This window comes from Myotis lucifugus, unplaced genomic scaffold, assembly GCF_000147115.1.
Source record: "Myotis lucifugus unplaced genomic scaffold, Myoluc2.0 scaffold_97, whole genome shotgun sequence".
Classification (NCBI taxonomy): Eukaryota; Metazoa; Chordata; class Mammalia; order Chiroptera; family Vespertilionidae; genus Myotis; species Myotis lucifugus.
Window position 1 is genome coordinate 3995991 of NW_005871145.1, and position 23461 is coordinate 4019451.

Sequence of the window (23461 nt, forward strand, 5' to 3'; positions counted from 1 at the left end):
GAGATCCTTTACCTTTGGTCAAAAGTATACTTTTTTTTTCTGTGTCCAAGGCATCTCAGGTTGGTTCTCAGTACAAAGCAGCACCATCCAGGATGTCAGAGCACATGGGCTGTTGATAAGAGCTTCTGTGCATTGGGGTATTTGATTTTTATGAAGATGAATTTCTGATGAAATTTCTTACCAGTATTCATAATTAGGTGATTTTTTAATTTAAGGAAAACTTTTTTAATTTAAGTAAAATGGGATGAGAAAAAGGAAAGAAAGGACTTTAATCATTGGTATATCTTTTTAATGTTCTACTTTGTGACTCAACTTAAAAAAACCAACTCTGTAATTTTGTAGCAGAATTCTGAAATTACCACTTTTCTAAAAATACCACTTACAGCTGAAACTTAATATAGCTAAGAATTTTAGTTTGGGGGATAATACATATTTTCATAAAGATGTATTTCCAAATGGAAATAGCACTGAGACTTCTGACATAGGGAACCTTTCCAATGCAGGCTTGTGGTTGCCTGAGTGAAGAATATTAGGTTGCAACACTCAAAAAGGAAATCCTGGCATAGGAAGCAGTTGATGAAGGGCAACATCCACAGAGCGCAGCTTTTAAAGGCGCTGTGTGGGCCTGAGTGCAAGGCCTCACCAGTACCTCTCAAATTAACTACTGAATGCTCCATAGTGTGCTGAGCCATGCTTATACTTCATCTTTGCTTCTGTTTTACATCATATATCATTATTAATTTTAATCTTCTATGAGTACTAGTCATCATCCTAGTGAGAATTGCAGCCTTTTCTCCCTCTGCCCTTTGTGAAAATATCATCATAATGGGCAGCAGGGCAGCTTGGTGGTGTCTTAAAAATCAAGTTCATCAGCATTTTCACACTATCAGTTTATTATTAGTCCTAGGAATACTGAGTGTTCTCTCATTCTAATTTTATAAAAAGGTTTTTCTTTGTCCTTTGAGCAGGGGTGAGCGCTGTGTAGGTATTGTCCTCATTTTGCAGCAGAGAAAATAACGCTGACGAAAGGCTGAATGATGCTCAGAGCCAGTAGATGGGGTGAAAGGAAAGCCAGCATCCTGGTTTGTGAAGTTTTTTAGCCTTTGGCCCAGCTCCTTTCTTGTACAGTACAGGTCCAACATAGCTATTTTTGTTTAAATGGTACTCTACATATATACAGATTTCCTATTCAAAACAACAGGCATCTGAGTTTTTAAAAGATTCTACTAAGAAAATTATTCTAGTCCTGTTTTTACAACCTTCTCCTATTTCAGACTCTCTCAAAATAATTTTAAATGGGTTTATGCCAGTTGGGGGAAAGAAAAGGTCAGAAACACCGTAACCTGATGATGGGAGTCCAAAAGCGTTGGAACTCATAGTGTTCAAGGTTTAGCAAAATTTCTGCAGCAGGCATATTTATTAAACTATTTTATTTGATTTTATTTAATTTGAGCTTCACTTGAAGTAGTAAAAAGGTACATCAGTCTACTTAATGTTGAAAATGTTAAGGTTTTGTTTTGCTTTGGCAACTTGCTTATTGCTAATATGGAATTTGACTTTTAGGAAGGAAGGTCCTGAATAATATGTGGACTCAGTGGAGGATGTCTGGTCGGGGACAGGGATGGGCAATGTCTCATCCTGAAATGGGGGCACAGTATGCAAGTATATGTTCATGCTCATATGGCATTTGGGGGGCAGAGTCCAAAGTTCTTCATTATGATCTTAAAGGGTATGTGACACCCCCTCTCCTCGGTGGCAAGACCAGGATCTGAGTCCATTCCCTTGTGAGTATAAAGCATTTTATTTCACCCTCAAATGAAGAAGAATACCTTTTTTCAGAATAGTGCTTTTTAAAAAAATTCTCACCTGAGGAGGACATGTTTTTTTATTGATTTTTAGAGAGAGAGAGAGAAACATTAATGTGAGAGAAACATCAATCAGTTGCCTTCCATATGCGCCCTGACAGGGAATCCAACCTGTGACCTTTTGGTATATGGGACGATGCTCCAACCAACTCCAACTGAGCCACCTGGCCAAGGCCATAATAGTGCTTTTGAAAACTAGAGTGATCGCTAAGGATTATTCTCAAATAAATCATAATTTATAAATGGAAAGAGGTATGGCAATTACACTTACATTCTGTTGAAAAGTTAATAAATTTCACAAGTTACAGTAAGTATAAGTTACAAATTAGTTCCTTTCTGAAACATTAGCCATTCCATAATTATTTTGAGGACTAAGTACTCTAGTTATAAAAGCCACATATGGAAACAAATCTTGAGGATGGAGGAAAGGAAAAAGTCACTCACAGGCACTCAGCTCACCATTAAAACACAGCCAGTGTGCCAGATTGTAATGATCTAAATCACTAATGAAATTCATGTTATTTGAGAGGGACTTTTTTTTATTTAACATTAAGTGAGGTAGTAATTTTCCAGTAGTCAAATTTAATGAAAACATTTACTCATGTAAATTGGAGCTTTATTTTTATATATTAGTTTTACTGTTTTATTTGTTTTTACTAAAAATAGTTACTCTTTTCCTTGTATTTCCTCATGAAGTCTTTCATAATCACTTCTAGAAATGGCATCATTTTGCCATAAGTATTTTGCTTTCTCCCCCATCTAGTTTTTATGAAGTAGTGCTAACTCTGCCTTAATTTGATTTGGCATCCCTGCAATTGAACATTTGTAAGTATCTTGTATTATGGCCCATCTGGGTTGTCATAGAAACCAAAGACCTCCATCCTCTTCCCTCTAGTTAAAAATGGAATGCAAACAGGGCTTCAAAGTGACGTTTTCCTAGTACAAGTGACAGCCCTGTGAAGTGCAGAATAGAAAGATTTCTTATTGGTTTTATTCTCCCATGGCCTATCGTACCAGTTAACTCTGATGCACACAGCTTTTCTCTTGAAAATCTGGCAAGATACTAATGGAATGTTTAAAATGTACACATCAGGGAGAAAAAATGCACTTAATTGTCTTTCTACTTTTTTCTTACACAAAAATGGAATGTTAGCTAGCTGTTTTTGTTTTCTCCCCTATGTTATTAGCTGGCCTGTTGGAGCTGTGGGACATGTGGCAGAAACACGGAAGTCACGACAGCTGTGGCTTTCATTATTAGTCTCATTACTTATTTCTCAGGTCAAGTGAATGTGGTTTTATCTCATCGGAACCAATAGGCCCACTGGCTAAGTACATTGCAGTAATTTATCCTATGTAATAAAAGGGTAATATGCAAATCGACCGAATGGCAGAATGACCAGTTGCTATGACATGCACTGACCACCAGGAGACGGACACTCAATGCAGGAGCTGCCCCTTGGTGGTCACTGTGCTCCCACAGGGGGAGTGCCGCTCAGTCAGAAGCTGGGCTGACCGATGGCGAGCACAGCAGCAGTGGCGGGAGCCTCCCCCCTTCCGTAGCAGCACTAAGGATGTCTCTCCACAGGGAGCCAGCCTAAGCCCTCAGTTGGATATCCCCCTAGGGCTCCCGGACTGCGAAAGGGCTCAGGCTGGGCTGAGGGCTCCTCCCCACCCCAGTGCACGAATGTCATGTGCTGGGCCTCTAATTATAATAGAGGTTTGTTGATATGGCAGTTCTCATGGCCTGTTGTCATTGGACTTGACTCTAAAACATCTTAGAGCCCCATTTTCACCTGGTGGTCACAGAGTCCTTGACTTTCCCTTGATAGTTTTTCAACTTCCACATTCCCTTGGGCTTCTCTACCAGAACAATACATGACTTCTGTGATATTTCTGCTTCTAAACTAGCTATGTTAATAAGTCCCGGTCTGTGCTTTCAGTTGTTAGCAAAATGTCCGGGTTGGATAGTTAACATTTGTTGAACTATTGATGTGGCATTACGCAAAGTTTAGAGTGTCTATTTCTTATTTAAACATAGCTTTTGAATTTAGAAAACGACACTAATAGTGATCTCGGACTGAATAAAGAACTGACATGTTTAATCCTCGTACAAATGTTTCAAAAGGGTTTGACTAAAATCATTAGACAATTGTACTTGATGAATTCTTGGTCACTTTTAAGTTTACTGTTTTTCAAAAGGAAAACATTAAAGTCTTTAAAAAGCATCTACAATTTGACTGTTAGCTAGTTGCTGGTAATTATGTACTTTTTTATCTTTAGTCCCACCTCTCAGCTAATAGTCATTTTCAGCAGTGGATTCAGAAGTGTTATTAGTATTACCATGTTGTGATGAAAGAGACTCTTCAACCCCCAGGAGAGTATGAGTAAGAGGTAGGGTTTAGCTGCTGTTATATCTAAAGGTAAGAAAATATAGCTTCCAAATAACACTATATTCCTTGGCATACAGTGTAGAAGTGAATGATTTGTTTTCATAGCAAAGTGTGGGAAATGATGTAGCAGTTTCTTCATGCTAAGCAGGTTGCTTTCTTTATTAAAGTTTGCTGCCTTCTCTTATAGTTTGCTGCTATTATTTTTTTTTGCAAGTATCAAGCAGTTGAGAGGGTTAACATCCTACTTTCAATTCTTCAGTCAGTTTAAAAATTAGAATCTTCCCTAGATCATTATTTCCATTTCTCAGTGTCTGCTAAAAAAAGACTCGAGATGTTGCTGGTTGTTTAGTAAATGTCATATATCTGGCAGCCTTGCAGAAGGTTGTGACTTTGCCTTAGCACAGAGGAATAAGACAAGCATTTCTATTCACCACTGCAGTGACTCATCCTCAGGGGGACAGTTAAGAAGTTTGTGTACATTGCAGACAGTAGGGCCTTGAGCAAGATGAAATGTGATGAATTTCTCACCCACTAAGATACAGAAATTCTCATGTAAGCATCAATTCCTCTCATCCTGTTCTTTGTCATGACCAGGTATTTGTTGCTAAAAAGGAACATAATGTTTGAGTCTTTTTCAAATCTGTTTTTAGGTATATTTCTGCACATTATCAACATAGTTCTTCTAACCACTAATCTAGTAACTATTCAGCTCCTAAATTATACATTTTTGGTCCTTTATAAGTACATTTTAAAATTCTCTTAAAAAAAAGACTTGCATTTTTCAGGTGCATTTGTTAGAAACAAGATAGCAATTCTACATTCTATATTCTTTTTTGTTTGTTTGTTTAAAGTAATATATATATCCTTTTTCCCTGATTGACACCGCCCCTTCCGCCACTCCCACCCCCAAGGACAAGCCCTCACCACCGCATGTCTGTGTCCATTGGTTATGCTAATATGCATACAAGTCCTTTGGTTGATCTCTAACCACCACCCCTCCTACATTCTATATTCTTAAAGAACAGTCTCCTTAAATGTAAAGACTAGAGCACCATGGAAGTATATGCATGCCTTTTCATTGGGTATGCATTTTTTTACCTACTAATGACCTGTAACCAACAACTAGCATCAAAACTTGCCTTACTCCATTTCTCCAAAGAAATAATTTTTCATTATTACTGACTAGTGATCCGGTGCACGGATTCATGCACATTGAAAGGAAATTAATTAGAAGGTGGCTAGCGGGGTGGGACTGGGCGAAATGGGCAGGACACGCCCTGGAGCCAACCTCCCACGGTCCCTCCCTGGCTGGCCGCACTGAGGTGGCACTGTGGCTTGAAGGGTGTCTGCGGAGTGAGCGGAGTCCCTCCAGCAGGTGGGGTCCCTCGGCCTGGCCTGCGGGGATCGGGCCCAAAACCAGCAGTCCGACATCCCCGAGGGATCCCAGAGTGTGAGAGGGCACTCTGCAAAGTTGCTGTCCTACAGGGTGTGGAATGCAAACGCAAGTGTGCAGTAAACCAGATTTGGGGCTGACAGTGCCCCAGCAACAAATAACCCATGGCCGAAGGTGGAATTATGCGGCCCCATGAGGAATTAGGCTCCCTCCTCTCTGGTTTCAGGGTGTATCACCTGAGAACCGCCGCTGCCAAGTCACTGCAGCTCGGCAGCTCCTGCGTTGAGCATCTGCCCCCTGGTGGTCAGTGCGTGTCATAGCAACTGGTCGGACACAGCATGTTGGCCTTTTATATATATAGATAGCCCATATTTAATTGTTTTTGTCTCAATTTTTTTCTTGAATTTAGCATTGTTCAAAGTGTACACTCTTCCAGGTTTTATCTTGTCTTCTCTTTGTGACTCCACTTTTTCTATTTACTGCCCTCTTTACATATTTTTTAATCTTCCAATAATTTTGCTTGTTAATACTCTATAAGAAGTGATATAGTACTTTTGCATATATAATTTCTATCTCCTGAAATAGCTATTTGGACTTCTTAAAGAATTTAACTTTTTAATATTATGCCCCAACATCTAATATAATATTACATACTCTTAGGGATAGTCAGTAAATATTGCCTTCAAACTTTATGCCACTCACCACCCTATTCACGGCCCTAATATCCTTTCAAATCTAAGATGAGTGATTAGCAAAATGCATACAAATAGCAAGCAAATTGGTAGTTGAGGGTGATTCAAAGGATGTTCTGAGAACCTTTTCTATCTAATACTGCTTTATATTTGTGTGCTAATCACATGAATAAGTTGCCAGTCTTTAAAACAAAGAAGACCAGAATGGTTTGTATTTGCAACTTATGCTCTTGTCCTCTGGTTTTCAGTAATCTTTTAGCCTCTCTCCAAGTAGTTCATGCATATGCCTGGGTAGCAGGCTGATTGCTGCCGACAGCACTAACATGTTTTGATAGAAGCAAAACTGTGCTGCTGCCTTCCTCAGGAGCCCAGGGTTCAGAGATGACCTGTGTGGGCATGGACCTGTGGTGCATCATTTTTTTGAACCAGGGCAGTAGAATAAGGGCTGACTCTAGTTGATTGAAGCGGTAGTTTTAGGTTCCAGTAAGAGGGCTTATTGCTGGTGAGGGAGGTTGAAATTGCAGAATGAGTTTGCAGTGTGAGGCAGGTCTGCCCAGCAGCAGGTTGATTTGCACCGTGAGACAAGCAGCACACGTAAACAGATGGCCCAACAATGAGTCAGAGCGACAGATCCATGCAGGTAGATTGGCTTTGCCTGATTCTTTACATGGTTATAGAGAGTGGAATTTCAATGCTTGCCACTTTTCAAACTGAAAAACAAGTACTTGAAAGAAATTCTGTTCATTGGGAAATGAAAAATATGCATTATTAGGCAGAAGAGAAATCTGACTATCAATGGGTCTGGACATTGAAAAAAACCAAGATTTTCAGAGCTGCTTCCTATAGGCATGGCTGGCTTTATCTCTTGGCATGTGATCATTCAACATTATTATGCTGAATGCTTCAGCATGTAACATGCAGCAAGGAAATACTAAATTTGTTTTTGATACTGGGTTTTAAATAATTATGACTTATTTCGTTGCAAACACCAATCTGATATTTGCATTAAGAAAAACATTTTTTTGCCGAAACCGGTTTGGCTCGGTGGATAGAGCGTCAGCCTGCGGACTGAAAGGTCCCGGGTTCGATTCCGGTCAAGGGCATGTACCTGAGTTGCGGGCACATCCCCAGTAGGAGATGTGCAGGAGGCAGCTGATCGATGTTTCTCTCTCATCGATGTTTCTAACTCTCTATCTCTCTCCCTTCCCCTCTGTAAAAAATCAATAAAATATATTTTTAAAAAAAGAAAAAGAAAAACATTTTTTAAAAGGATACCATGGTGGTGTCATAAAGATATACAGTAACCTAAGTTTGTAGCAGTGTTGAGCAGAAGAAAAATATTAATGGGAAAATTCTTCTGTTTCATACATAAACATAGAGAAAAGGAAGAGTGTATGTAGTAGAATTCCCAGATCTAATCATCCATCTTCAAAATGTAAACAATTACTTATTTGCCAAACACTTTCAGAAGTACTAAGCATGTCATTAATTTTTAAAAACAAAATTTGCTGTAATTTTATATCTCTAGAAAAGTGTTTTAAATATAATATTTGAGGAAGGAAATGCTGTCCCTGTATTTTAATTATCTGGTTGTCAGATTACACTTAACATAGACCAACATCCTCAGTGCATGCATTTGCCAGAGAAAGCGAGTTAGTAGTGAGTAGCATTGTCAGGATACCTGTTGACCTTCCTTAGGTCACTGTGGTTGGGGATGTACCCAGAAACACAAACTATCATGGAAACCTTATTCCAAGATGTTGTGAGGGCTATGAATGCCATTGGTTAAGGCAGAGGTATAAATATAGCTATCTTTTGTTCCCCAAATAATTGGGATCTTATGCAAGATTAATTGTTCCAGCACCTATTTCCCAAATTGCCTTTCGTGTTATCTGCTCAAGCGTGTAACACCCAACCTTTGCTCAGGCTGGAGAAAGCACTAATCTATCTCTGTGCATATGGCAAGTAGCATTCTGGGTACTGAATTAAAAACTCTGGGAGAAGGCATTATTCATGGAATAGGTCTCTCGCTCTCTCAAAAAGAGAAATTACTTATATGGCCACTGTCAAGAAGGATAGAGATAGACTTGGGGCTAGTTCTTAACCTGTTTTCAAAAAATGAGTTACTGAGAGATCCATAAGGAGAAATACTGTAGCAAGTAAATTACCTTTACAACATGCAGTTTGTAGACACCAAGATGACCTAATTGTAATGTAGATCACCCTATAACTGTATCACCCTGTCAGCTTTAGTAAATTGAGTACATTTCTTATGGGGTGCTACATTATCAAAGGTTAGAAAAATAATAATAAATTTGGTTTTAACATTGTAGAGATTATCAGAAGATTTTTGAATCACTTTTGGTTTAAATAAGCTCCCATCATCTGTTTGCTGGTTTCCAGCTTTTCGTTTTTGGTTTGTTTTTGTCTACACATGTATAATCAAGTGGAGTGGCGGGGGCTGCCTTCAGCTTCTGCTTAAGTCTGCAGTATTAAAGTGTTCTTTTTGTTGCATGTGCTGGTCTTGCAGACTCTGTAGAGCCTTATCAAATGCAGCCAGTTGGTGCTGCTGGTATGAAAGCGCAGGGGAGCTCTCATGTGGAAGGTTAATGGAGTGTAATTATAAAGAAAAATGAACTGCTCAGCCACTCTATTTCACTCTACCTGCACCAAGAGTGACAAGTGTTCTGATCTTTTATAAACCCTGGAGCAAAGGTTTAACCATCTAAAATTATGACGGTATAACTGTCACACAAACAAACACCCTGTGAAGTATAGGTATGCACCCCTGTGTAGGACTGATGCCTTCCTATTATAGGAACCTCAGGAAAGAGCACCTTCAACCACCAAGAAAAGGTCCTTGTTAAACATTGTACTTCCGTGTCACTTCTTCTTTTCCACTCAATTTGTTCCATTTTAAAGATGCTTTCTCTCCTCTGGTTAGTGGTAAGGCTGACAGCCTGCACATGAGTAGGTCCCTTCCACTGTATCCATCAGATGACAAATATCCTTGCTTTCACACTGTCCTCACTGCCCTCCTTCAGTCAGCTGGGGTGTATTTTTAAGGGATGGAAATAATCATCTCTTTTCATCAGCAGCATTTAAGCAGAGTAGGCTTCAGGAAGCTCAAGTTCTAACAGGTCTTTGTCTCAGGACCTACGTTATCGCACAGATATTACACACATTTCTAACGATCTCAAGATGATTTAGATCCTTATTTCTTTGCTTGAAAGTGTCACAGGAAATACTTAGTAAGAAAAATGCAGCCGCGAGGAACAAGGACAGAGAACCAACGAGACAGTCGAAGGGTGTGATGACTAGACAGATCTGTGTTCCTAGTGTGTCACATTGCCAGTGAACGTAGCAAAGTCATCCTGCCCAGAACATCCGAAGGGTAAGTGGAGCTGGATTGCCGACCTGGTTGATTTAGTGCTTTTGCCAGCTCAACAGAGTTGAAATACGGTGTTGCAGAGTGATGCACCACCAACAAAACCCCTGGCATCTTGTTCTTACCAAGTCTAAAAACATAACCACTCGTGGCGAGGTTGTGCTGCCTACTGAGCTAAGTAAATTCAGCATCACAGACATTAGGCCTGTGGAGACTAAGCAGAAGTGATGGCTTGTCACTTGCACAGCAGTCTCATTGACTGAGCCTGGTCTTGTGTGATGTGGGGGAGGGGCAGCCGGCGTTTCTGGTAGCAGCTCTGAAAGCCACGAGGCTGATTTTAAAACCTCTCTGTGTGCTTTATAATGTTGTTTCCTCAGCCCCTTCACATATGGGTTTTGATCATCTGTGTTCTATTTTATAAGCAAAATAGTTGTGTAGTTTTTATGGCAGTCGGATAAATCTGTTAGTGAATAAAAATTTCAAACCCAGCTTTATATGACTGGCTGGTAAGTAAAGTTTGCTGTGATTTCCCTCTTTAAACACCCACTGGCACCCAACATTCTTCCAGTCTAAATGTTGCCAGCATCCATTCCATTACTAAATTGGAGCCATTGTTCCAGTATTAAAGTTTTTGGCTTGAGGCTGGAAGGTTAGAAACAAAATCTTAAAAGTGTCCATCATACTCCATAGACGAGGAAGCATGTCATTGTGTTGGGTTGGCTCCAGAGTATATTCCTGCTCAGCTGCCAGAGAGAGTATCTTTGATGACAGAAATACAGTCTCTCTGGCATTTTGGAGCACGTTATCCAGCTCTGCACACGCCCTTGGAAAACATTCCCAGCCCCTCCAAGTGCTCAGAGCAGTTTATAGGAACTGAACCTCAGCATGGACGTGATGGGTGTCATTTGCTCCAGACCCACCTCTTGCGCTGTCCATGCCTCATCTCTGGCTGTCCTATTTCCGGTCTTGACCGCACCCTCTGGCTCCTCTCCTTCTTGGCCCCTTCATTTTGTTGCACAAGTTACTCTTCTTCCTTGGCTCTCACAGCCTGTTTTTGATTCCTAGCTGTTTACTGTGTCTGGAGGCTGATGTCCAGCAAAGGACACCTCTCCCCCGTGGCTCGGCTCCCCACACCCGTGTACTGTACATTCAGTCAGTCCATTTGGATATCACCCAACCTGCTATCAGCCCCAGAAGAGCTGGCTCAGGCAAATGAGCTCCAGCCCTTTGTTCAGTGAACAGAGTTTCATTCAGATAGTTCTCCGGAGTGTAGGGATTCCACGTTCTGGTGCCCCGTTTACTGTTAGGTAACTGCAACTTCAGATTGGTCAGCAGTCACCACATGCTTCAGTTTCCTGTCTGAATCAATGGCATGACAGTTGCTTTAATCCACCCCGCACAATTGTGAGAATCTTATTTGATAAGAGGGTGTGAAAATTTATGATTGTAAAAAGCTGTATAATCGTATGATTACTTGAGCTAAAAAAAAAAAAAAATTTTACACCATGAGGAAAATACTTGTGGAAAATGGTACCATCATGTTTCATTTAGGGTTACTCAGAAAACAGAATTCTTGAAAAATTACTATGTAATCCACATGTTTATAACATGAATTCCTTTCTTCTTAATCATGTAAAGGAAATGATTTTGAAAAATCAGAGTACTCAGAAACAAGAACCAGTTAAGTGCAGGAGATGTTTGTAGAGTTCTGGTTGGATTCCAAATCTGATGATTACATTTTGCTTACTCGAATTCCCTGGGCAGCTTCAACAAGGTAGTTTTCATTTTTCTGACCTCTACAATGCGGCTGTTTAAACAGCTGCTTTCTTCAGCCCTGGAGACAGCTGCGGTTCAGTGATGGAGAAACTGATTCCAGCTCATTCTTACGTCCATGTTCACAGGGGGAGGGTTTAAATGATCTGTAAGTACTTGAAACTGTTTTGATAAAGTCAGCACAATTATGGAACATACTATTACTGAAATTTTCATTCTTACCTTTATATTCTATATATAGTTATCTATCTCCCTTGTATCTTACCATAGTCTCCTCAGTCCCCGTTGAATGCTTGCTTTTTATGTCTGTCTGTGCTTCTTCCCACTAAAAGTCGCACCCCAGTCTTTCATGGTGGTAAATTTAGGTCAACCAGTACGCCATTTTAATTTTCTGGTTATCTGAAATCCTTTTTGACTCACTTCTTATTGTTGAAATTTTTTCTAAGTTATGGATGATTCCTCTCCTAGTAACTACAGTTCAGTGTAATTACTACCTAGGGGTTGAAAACTAGTAGCCCGTGGGCTTAATCTAACCAGCAAAGGTATTTTATTTGACTCAAAATATTAAAAGCAATTCTTACATTAGTGCTTTTAGACAAGGCACTGCCTCTCCAGTTGACCTTAGTCCCCATCACTCCTTGTTATCTCATAGCTGGCCAGTTTCATTCACATGCATTACCTGCCTGACCCCTATTCGTGTGAATTCCCCATCCCTGAATGAAACCATTCTTTAATGATTTAGCTTCTTTGTAGTATTTCAGGATCATTATGAGTATTAGTTTTCAGTGCTTATTTATAGAGGTCAGTCTATGAACCAGGAGATCATGGTTCAATCCCCAGTAAGGGGTGTGCAGGAGGCAGCCGATAAGTGATTCTCTCTCATCGTTGATGTTTCTATCTCTCTCTCCCTCTCCCTTCCTCTCTGAAATCAATAAAAATGTTTTGTTTTTTTAAAAAAAGAGATTGTATTCTTGGCATTCAGAGATTCATAGAATTTTTTTAAAATATTTTTTATTGATTTTTTACAGAGAGGAAGGGAGAGGGATAGAGAGTTAGAAACATCGATCAGCTGCCTCCTGCACACCCCCTACTGGGGATGTGCCTGCAACCAAGGTACATACCCCTGACCGGAATCGAACCTGGGACCCTTCAGTCGGCAGGCTGACGCTCTGTCCACTGAGCCAAACTGGTGAGGACAGAGATTCATAGAATTTTAAGCAGAAGAGAATGTTGGAGCCCAAGTAAAGAAGCTGAGATCAAGATCAGGTAAATTACTCAAGGTCACAAACCTAGTTTAATAACAGATATGAGACCAGAACCCGTATTTCTTGATCCTTTGTATTCTACTGCATGATACTGCCTCTCTACTCATTTTTCCTAAAGCAAAATGGGTATATATGTGTGTGTGTGTGTGTGTGTGTGTGTGTGTGTATTAATTAGGGGCTTTTTTTTCTAGGTTCTTTTGTGTTTTGCTCTATTGTGTAGTGTGTTGGTGGGGGTATGGAATTATCCTATGTAATAAAAGCCTAATATGCTGTGTCTGGTTGACCGATCAGCCATTCAACCCATCAAAGCATAATATGCTAATGATATGCTAAGGCTGCTCAACCGCTCGCTATGACATACACTGACCACCAGGGGGCAGACGCTCCAATCAGTAGGTTAGCTTGCTGCTGGGGTCTGGCTAATTGGGACTGAGTGAGATGGACCAGACACGCCCTGGAGCCCTCCAACGGTCCCTCCCCAGCTGGCCAGCTCCCGCATCCCTCCCCGGCCCCGATAGTGCACTAGTGGGGTCCCTTGGCCTGGCCTGCATCCTCTCAGAAACTGGAACCCCTCAAGGGATATCGGAGAACTAGTTTCGGCCTGATCCCGAAAGGCCAGGCTGAGGGACCTCACTGGTGCAAGAATTCGTGCACTGAGCCTCTAGTCTATATATATAAAAGGCTAATATGCTAAGTGTCTGTCTGACTGGTATCCATGACACGCACTGACCACCAGGGGACAGACGCTCAATGCAGGAGCTGCCGAGCTGCCGTGACCCCAAAACCAGAGAAGAGGGAGCCCAATTCCTCACGGGACTGCATGATTCCACCTTCGGCCATGGGTTATTTGTTGCTGGGGCACTGTTGGCCCCGAATCTGGTTTACTGCACACTTGCGTTTGCATTCCACACCCTGTATGACAGCAACTTTGCAGAATGCCCTCTCGCACTCTGGGACCCCTTGGGGGATGTCAGACTGCCAGTTTCAGCCTGATCCCCACAGGCCAGGCCAAGAGACCCCACCTGCCAGAGGGACCCTGCTCACTCCGCAGCCGCCCTTCAAGCCACGGTGCCATCCCAGGTGCGGCCGGCCGGGGAGGGACCACAGGAGGTTGGCTCCAGGGCATGCCCTCCCCATCTCGCCCAGTCCCCCCCCACCAGCCACCTTCTAATTAATTTTCTTTCAATGTGCATGAATCTGTGAACCAGGTCACTAGTATATCAGAAACTAGAACTATTAAGTCTGACTCTACCCCTTACTTGAGACCTAGGTCAAGTCACTTAGATGCTCAGAGCCTCATTATCCTAGGTGGCAGGTAATATCTACTTGATATTATTGCTGTCATTTTTATTGTAACCATTTTAGAACTCACCAGCTGCCACATTAGATTGTATCTAAAAATCAAGAGAACTACTGTGGTACATTTAGACAATGGAATATTACTCAACGCTGAAAAGAAATAAGAGCTATCAAGGCATGAAAAGGCCTGGAGGAACTTTAATGCATATTACTAAGTGGAAGAAACAAATCAGAAAAGGCTACGTACTGTATGATTCTAACTATATAACATTATGGAAAAGGAAAATTATGGAGACAGTAAAATGGCAGTGGTTGTCAGAGGCTGAGGATGAGAGGGATGAATAGGTAGGGCACAAAGAATTTTTAGGGCAGTGAAATTATTTCATGTAATACTACAGTGATGGAAATATGTCATACATTTGTCAAAACCCATAGACTATATAACAGTAAGAGTGAAGCCTCGTGTAAAACTATTAATTTTGAGTGATAAAGATGTGTCAATGTAGATTCATCAGTTTTAGCAAATGTATCACTCTGGTGGGATGTTGATAGTTAGGGAGGTTGTAGGTGACGGGGAAGGGGATTTATGGGAATGCTCTGTACTTTCCACTCAATTTTACTGTGAACTTAAAACTGCTCTAAAAAATAAAGTTTGTGGTTTTTTTTAATCAAAGGACTGCTCTTATATTCAGTTCTGTGTTCTCTTTTCTTAAGAACCTGCATCTCAGTAATTTTGTTGGATGTGAAAACTGGAGAACAGTATAGTAAAAGAGTGAGCTACCCCTTCACTACTAAGAAGTAAACTAAAAGAAGATAAAAATAACAAATCATTTTTACTGCAGCCACGCCACATTTTCTGAAGCTTGGAGTGTGTGTGTGCATGCATGCACTTGTGTAAACACTTTAAATATTCATATAGAGATTTATCTATCGGATTTAGTGATTTTCATAGCCTGTGAAAAATTATTTTCTTTATATTTGAGATTTAATAAAATACTTAAAATTTTAACCAAATGTTTTCTTTATTAAGAAATTGTTTATGCTTTCTTCTATTTTGCTGATTCTCTCTTTAATAAAATTTCTAGTACTGACCATTTAAAACAAAAAGGAAACCTGCTCTGAAATTCTGAAAGATGAGTGCAGGCTTCTTCTATCTCTGATGCAGAAAACCTGACTAAATACAGAACAGTGCAAACCATCCTTTGTCACGTGTCTTGGATGATCCAATCCCTGAAGTTACCCATCCCTCACTCATACTGGCAGCCTATGAGGTGATGGAATTGCTCTCCCTCTTTGTTGTTTTATGTGGGTTCTTGTCAGAAAGTAAATTTGTAACACTTCATTTCTCTCTTCAAGTGATTGTAACAAATACTTCTGTGATAAATTAAACTACTGAAATAGTGAATGCTTTGTGAAATCAAGAGATTTGGAATCTTTTTAAATCTATGTGTTTATGCTTTTACAGTAGATAATAAACATTATGTTTTTAAGTAGCAAGAGTGTCTTGTTCAGGATGTACTTTTGTTCAAATACTTCTCAATTCAAAATGTTAGTTTAGTGATTTACAAGACTTACTTTTGTTTAAATGTAAAGAAAATTTCACCATAGAATATTTTCTACCTGGTGTATCCTGCCTGATTTAGTATATTGTCCTAATACTATTATGTGTCTTTTTTCTATCTTTTAAGAAAAACTGCAGAATTGAGGATTATTAAACAGTATTCTCACCTTTGGAAATGATTGATTCATGTCTTAGGACATGTATTCTGTGTAGAATTTAGTTAAGTAATCTATTATGTTTGCCACTTTCAGCATCTGATTCTGTCTCGTGTTTCTGTGAAAAGAGGGCTTCCTGCATTATCTCACATTGTACCCAGGGCTCGGAGTAAGCAAAACAATCTGTTTTATCTGAGCAGTGTTCCATAAAATGATAGGGGTTTTTAGTTTTGTTCCTCTCTTCCCATTTTAGGATCATTACTGTGCTTAAATTGTATTTTCATATCCAACTTGTCATGGACAGCTACTGTGCAGCCATTTTCAATCATAATGCTTTTGTAAGGAAAACCACAGCAGCTTCAGGGCAGAGCAACGAGAGAACCTTGTAGTGTATGGGACAGCCGACGTTAACAAGGCAGTGCTGCCTTTTAAGTTGTGGGGAGAGTCATAGAATTATGAATGACAAGCTGGTGGTGTGTACACGTCTGTAACAGAGAGTTACAGAGGGGCACGCCTTTTGCTGAACTGCAGCTGAATTTATAAATTGTAGCCTCCATGTCATATCTCATTGTGTGCTACGAACACAATGATTCAGGCACTTTTTTATATTAGCAAGCAGCTAAGTTATGCAGATTATAAATGGTTCTTATGTTTTTTCTGCTGTCCTCATTACTGTATCTAGGGTCTTTGCTGGGTCAGGTTACATTTAAATTGGACATCAATTTCATACATTGGAAATCTGGGCTGCACCTATATTTTTACACAGGGAAATATTACCAATGTGTTTGATTTCTAAGATCAAACGGCAACAGGTAGCTTTCTCTTTCTTAATCCTGTACTTTGGGCAATTCTCATTTTTAAAAAAGTAGTTTGAACTAACATAAAAATGTTTGACTGGATGTTAAAAATCAAGTGATTAAAATATAATTGACATTAGAAATAAGTCACATTTAGTTAGCTATTGTTTGGTGCAAGTTAAAGGCAATGCCCAGGTTCTTAGAAGAGTCCCTCCATTTTGGTGGGAATTTGACTATAGCAGTCCTAGCAGTCTTTTGTAGCCAAGCATAGGGGTTGGGGGAGAGTGGGGTTGGGTTTACCTATTACAGCATGAATGAACTAAATAAGAATGCAGACTGCCTTTCAATCAGGCCATCAAATAAAGGGTCTAATGCCCTGTGGAGATGGAATATAAATCCCATTGATATGAATAAAGGCTCTATTGTCCTGTGGATGGGATGTTAAACCTATTGATGTAAATATCCGTGCGTGTGTGTGTTGAAGAGTAAACCACAAGAATATTTTTTAATTAAAAAAAGTAAGCCAGACTCTAATCAGTACCATGACATATGCATTCTCCACCATCTGTTAAGCATCCGTGTAGAGAATTTTGAACTTTATCAAAAATAAACTCTGATAATTCCAACTGCTGCTGTTCCTTAATTCATTTATATTGTACTGTACAAATTCCATGACACCTTGCAGAACTATAAAATAATTATTTATGTTCCCAGCTCTCCAAGACAAAACAAATCCTCTCCAGTAGACAACATAGCAGTTCACTGTATAGAGGAGGTGTAGATACCGTTTCTGTCAATCAGGTGGCATTTTAAGGGCATATCTCTTTTAAAAGGTTTAAAAAGGTTAGAAGCTATTTGTTAATTCTAACCCCCAAACTGAATATTGGGGAGTTTGGAGAAAACTTTGTAGTACCTTACAAAATGAGTAAAGCCCACGTCTTTTTAACAAAGAATATTTTATAGCTGCTGCCAACAATTTCCTCGTCCTCTTCTGTCAGAATCTGGCCTGAGTATGCACTGGCGCCACTTGGAGCATTCCTTCTAGTGGCGCCAGTGCATACTCTCCCACTGACTTTCACCTGCTGCATTAGGAAGGAGCTTATTTTGAGTTTAGTGCTTTTTCCTGTGCTTTACTTCACAAAATGGTGGAATCGTCACTTTATTTATTTATTTATTTAATTTTAATATATTTTATTGATTTTTTTACAGAGAGGAAGGGAGAGGAATAGAGAGTTAGAAACATCGATGAGAGAGAAACATCGATAAGCTGCCTCCTGCACACCCCCTACTGGGATGTACCCACAACCATGGTACATGCCCTTGACCGGAATCTGAACCTGGGACCCTTCAGTCCACAGGCTGGCGCTCCAACCACTGAGCCAAACCAGTTAGGGCTTCACTTAATTTAATAGCACATACCTTTTACTGTGGATCATAACTGTGTCATTGTTATGCCAGTAACACATTCCCTATTCTTTAGGGAATGTTCATTGTGTGGCAGCCTTCTGAAGACTGTCATTGTGTCTCCTGCCGCCTCTTCAGCGTTGAGGAATATTGGTGTTGCTCAAAAATGCAGTGATTGTATTTCAGTCGAACAATAGAAAGTTTTTGTTTCTTTGAGTAAATTCTGACTTCATCAACAAGTGTAAACTTCTCCACATTAGTTTTTCTGCACACAAAAATTTTAGTTTCCCTAGTTACCTTTGAGCACTTGGTGAGTCTGAAGACCTGGAAAAAATTTTCACTGCAGCCCTAATCAGTTTGGCTCAGTGGATAGAGCGGCAGCCTGCGGACTGAAGGGTCCCGGGTTCGATTCTGGTCAAGGGCATGTACCTTGGTTGCGGGCACATCCCCAGTAGGGGGTGTGCAAGAGGCAGCTGATCGATGTTTCTCTCTCATCGATGTTTCTAACTCTCTATTCCTCTCCCTTCCTCTCTGTAAAAAATCAATAAAATATATTTAAAAAAAACAAACATGTAATAGTAAAAATATAGGCTCACTGTCTGTAGAGACAAGAGGCTACTTAACAACCTCGCTGATACCACACAGCTAAGATTTACAAAATATTATAGCTTTATTCTTTTGCTGCCACCAAAACTGGTCCTGACCCAGATCAGGATCCTGCTGGAGTTACTATGACTTTTGTGTTTACCAGAATGAACTAGAACAAGTCTGGATTGTTAGATGTAGAAAAGCCAACAAATTCGCTCAGTAGCCCTCCCTTATTAACCAGTCCTTCAGAGTGTGCAGGGCCTCTGGACACCTGAGGAGCACCCCGTGGCAGAGCTGGCTTGACTTTAGATGGCTGGTTTTCAGTCTGCAGTGAGAGATGTTTGAGTTACAGAAGGCGTCAGCATTTCCCCCAAATCTTGATTTAAAAAAATTTCACAGACATGCACAACTACACGCTTGGTATTCTAATATTCTGATAAACAGCGCAAGGAGTGCAGCGGCCGTGCGTTTCTGAGCAGCACTCTGAAACATACCAGACCCTCTATCACGGAAAATGTGCCCAGCTTGTATGATCTGACCCATGTCCAATCTACACAGCTCTCTTTTTCTTCTCCTGCCTTTTTTTGTTTTTTTCTCCTCTCAAGGACTAATGTCGGTGTGCAAGCATTTTGAACCCTCCCCTGTCCCAGCCCCCACAAGTTCCACAGGCTTGGTTGTGAATGCAGCGTGACTCACTGACTCCCACCTTCTGATGTTCGTTCTGATTGGTCATCACCTTGCTCCAGCCATATGGCTGCCAAGTACTCTAGCCTGCGTCCCTTTCTCCTTCTTCCCCCTACTATTCCCTTCTGCTGTGCACAGCCCTGGGAGTGGGTTCCGGGCTTTGTCTCTTGCTTGTAGTTTCCCCCAGTTGGGCAGTCAGTGAGAGAGAACACTGTATTTCCTACGGATGGCTGTAGGGGAAAAACACCCTTTCCTTTCATGCCTGGTGTAATCATTATTTAGTCTCCTCTGCTGTTCCCGTTCAAAGTTTATTTGTTGGCAGGTGTCACATTTGTGGTGTTTGTTTTCCTCCTGGTTTCTCTCCTCCTCCTGATTTGGGCTGTTTTTTTGTGGGCTTTTTTTTTTTAATAAAGGTTTTTTGAGTCCCTTTCTCTCACTGCTATGTTACACTTTTGTTAGTTTGTTATGTTTGATTAATGCTGATTAATATGTTTGGGGGGGATAAGAGCAACTCTAAATACTTATTTATTTGTTAAATGTCTGGCAGTCACCAGGCAGTGAACTCTATCTGTGATTCTCAGAATTATCCGTAACACCCCTGCTATTACTTTCCCCTCTCCTAAGACGTATCAGTTCAATTACTCTACCATTTATACTTGAGACTTGAACGTTAATTTTTATAAGCATTTGATATTTTTATTAATTTGCATTTTTATTATTCTGCAGATGGTTTCTACAGAGACATTGGACTCTGCATCCTTTTTTTCTTTTTTAATATTTAACTACAGAAAGAGGAAATGCTAGCAGAGTATATAGTACAGCAGTCTCCCCCCACCCATTGGCCTTTATATGATATTTTCATTGCCCCCAAAAATCAATAATAAAAATATTTAAAATTCTCTCAAGAATGTGTTTTGTATTGACTTTAAGTTTTTAAAAATCCATTTTGTAAATATTTTAATATTCAAACAATGTTAAGCCAGTAGCCTGCAGGTTTGGATTCTTTAGAGAATACAAATGAAGTTGGTTAGAATCATATGCAGGAATTTGAAAATCAACCTGGCTCTCTGATTTCACTTAATTCTTTATTTAAAGATTTTTATTCACTTTTTTCTCTACTCATACTCTATATTAGAAAATAGCAATTATTTTTGTCAGAAATAACAAACCTCAGTTGATGAACTCACTTGAAAGTATATGAGAGAGGAGTCGCTTATACTTTCAGCCATGAGGACAGGAAGAGTCAGAGCCCAAGTCTGGCCCCAGATGGTTATTATATATTCTCTGAGCCTTTTGCTGGTCTTTGGACCCATCACTTTACGTGTCATGTGAAGAGAATGAGGACCATGGACTTAGCTACAGAGTATAGTTGTGAGCAAAAGTCCTTTCCCTCATGCAGCTTACGTTCAGTTGAAATGTATTCTGTGGTAATGAAGGTTTCCAAGTACACATTTTCTTGGATTTGAACAGGTCTAGAAAATTCAGCAAATGTTAATTTAAAATTTTCATCCCATGTAACTAAATCCCTACTCTGCGTAAACAAACGTATGCATTTCTACAGATCTTGGCCCAGCAAAGAAGTCCAGCTCATGAGTTACCCTTTTCAGTGATTTAGAATGTCTGTCATTTATATTGCATATTTCTGAGATCAAGGTTTCTTTGTTTAAAAGTCTTTAATATTTGAATCTTTGATAGATAGATGATATTTGATTGATTAACAAAAAAAATTTTTTTAATATATTTTATTGATTTTTTACAGAGAGGAAGGGAGAGAGATAGAGAGTTAGAAACATCGATGAGAGAGAAACATCGATCAGCTGCCTCCTGCACACCTCCCACTGGGGATGTGCCCGCAACCCAGGTACATGCCCTTGACCGGAATCAAACCTGGGACCTTTCAGTCCGCAGGCCGACGCTCTATCCACTGAGCCAAACCGGTTCCGGCTGATTAACAAAAATTAATATGGCTAGTATCTGTGTAGTCAGATGCAAAAAGAAAAATGACCGTCAATGTGCCAATCATAGTTCTGAGTACTTTAAAACTAGCAGCTGGTTTGGTACTTGTAAGAATCCTAAGGATATTGTTAGTCGCCTCACTTTACAGAACAGGACATTGATCCATAGATAGGTTAAGGAACTTGCCCAACATCATGTGACTGCTAAGTAGCAAAACTGAAATTTGAATTGAGGCAGCCTTTCTCCAGAGTCGTGTCTTCACTGCTATGCTCTACTACACTGCCCTCCCAGCCTAGCATGCTCAGCTAATAACAGTCAAGAAAGCTGAGCTCTGCTGCATGACCTCCGTTAGCTTTTCTTCCCACCTGCGTGCCTCAGTTTCCCTTTATAAAATGTTTCTTATGCCATAGGTTCTCCTCATTTGTCGAATCTGTAAATTTTAGATGTAACAAATTTTAAAGATGTCAGAGGCATATAATTATTGCATATTTCTATACAGCTGGTAGGACAATACAGTAGGTCCTTGCGTTACGTCGGCGATCCGTTCCTACAACGCAATGTAAGTCGGAACCCACCTACATAAGCACCCACGTCACTCACATGGAGCACATACACAGCAGTAATGAAATGAAACAGTAAAAAAAATTTAAAAGATAACAATTCCTGATCTTTACTTGTGGTAAATAAATAATAAAAAACATAAAGCACATATGTACTATGTCGAAATGACGGAACTTTTTTTTTATAAATACTGTAAATGGGAGATGGCGACGTAACCACGAAATGACGAGAGTCTGACTGCCCGAGGACTGCCTGTATTCTGATGGCTCTTCTTTCTTTTTTCTCATTTGGTAGAAAAGAGTCGTTGAACAGCTTCGGAAGAACCTGATAGTAAAGCAAGAACAACCAGACAAGTTCCAAATACAGCCATTGCCACAATCTGAAAACAAACTACAAACAGCACAGCAGCAACCACTACAGCAGCTACAGCAACAACAGCAGTACCACCACCACCACGCCCAGTCGGCGGCACCCTCTTCCAACCTGACCGCTTCACAGGTAAAGTGTGGGAGGAGCACTGCAGGCTTTGGGTTGTGGATGGATGTGCTATTCGTCATGTAGAATGAGGTCCTGTTTCAGGCTATATTAAGCTCAACCAGCCCTACACAAAAGTTATTTTGGTTCCTTTTTTATATTATAACTGTGATGGGAACCACTTGAAATTGATTTGCAGAGGGAAATAACATTACTAAGGAGCAAAAGTTAAATCATTTTCCAACTGTCCAAAGAAGGAGGGAAAAGTAGTGAGTGACAAAGAAAAATTGCTTCTCAGTATAAGAACAGAAGTAACATCCTATTTTCAGTTTCTGGAAATATTTATTTGAGCTTTTTCTAAAAGTCTGTGTGATATCACCGCCTCTGGAATTGTTTTTCTGGAATTCTTAGCAATTAGGCGTAGAGATATTACAGGATCGGGTAGAAAGAGCATTTAGAAGGGTGATATATTTCCATTATCATAGAAACAAAATATTCATTTATAAGTCCACATTCATGAGAATATGAATCTGTTCTAATACTCAGAAGGAAATCTAAAATGGAAGCTGCAGGTCAAAACTATCACAAAGAAGTGGAAGCTTAATAACATTCTGATTTGGTGTAGCTGTGTAAATGATTTTACTGTAAAGGGCATTTAAGCTAGAATATAATGTAAGGATAGGGAGGCAATCAAGACACACACAAGGACATATTTGGGAACGATACTCAGTTAAGAAAATTATTCAAGTTTGATCTCCACACACGTAGATATAATATGGGCACAGCTTTTTAAAATATATTTTTTATTTATTTCAGACAGAGAAAGGGAGAGGGAGAGAGGGAAACATCAACAGTTGGAGAGAATCACTGATGGGCTGCCTCCCGCATACCCCCTACCGGGGCTTGAGCCTAAAACCTGGCCATGTGCCCTGACTGGGAATTGAACCATGACCTCCTGGTTCATAGGTCAGTGCTCAACCACTGAGCCACACTGGTGGCACAGCTTTTAAAATGAGCAGGGGTTTAAATGAGCAGGGACAATTGAGCAGGGGTTCTTGATCCTTGGAGATCACAGACCTCTTTAAGACTCTGTTGAAAGCTACGGATCCCCTCCCCAGAAAAATACACATTTATAATTAATGCACTCATTTTTGCACATGATTTCAAGGACTTAGATCTTTTGAATCTTAAGTATGGATATCTCTGACCCATCAAC

General features: G+C 40.1%; 1 protein-coding gene across 16 annotated transcripts in view; it reads left to right on the forward strand.

Annotated features, from left to right (window-relative positions):
• The window catches only part of PHF21A (PHD finger protein 21A), a 161005-nt gene that overhangs the window by 104842 nt on the left and 32702 nt on the right, over nt 1-23461 (forward strand). For 15 of the 16 annotated variants that reach the window (XM_006092004.3, XM_023756668.1, XM_006092009.3 and 12 more), the window contains one exon: nt 22066-22269. In XM_006092004.3, coding sequence (XP_006092066.1) covers nt 22066-22269 — 204 coding nt within the window. Of the gene's footprint in view, nt 1-15212; nt 15337-22065; nt 22270-23461 lie in introns of those variants that run through there. The other variant, XM_023756673.1, reaches the window with a different exon arrangement.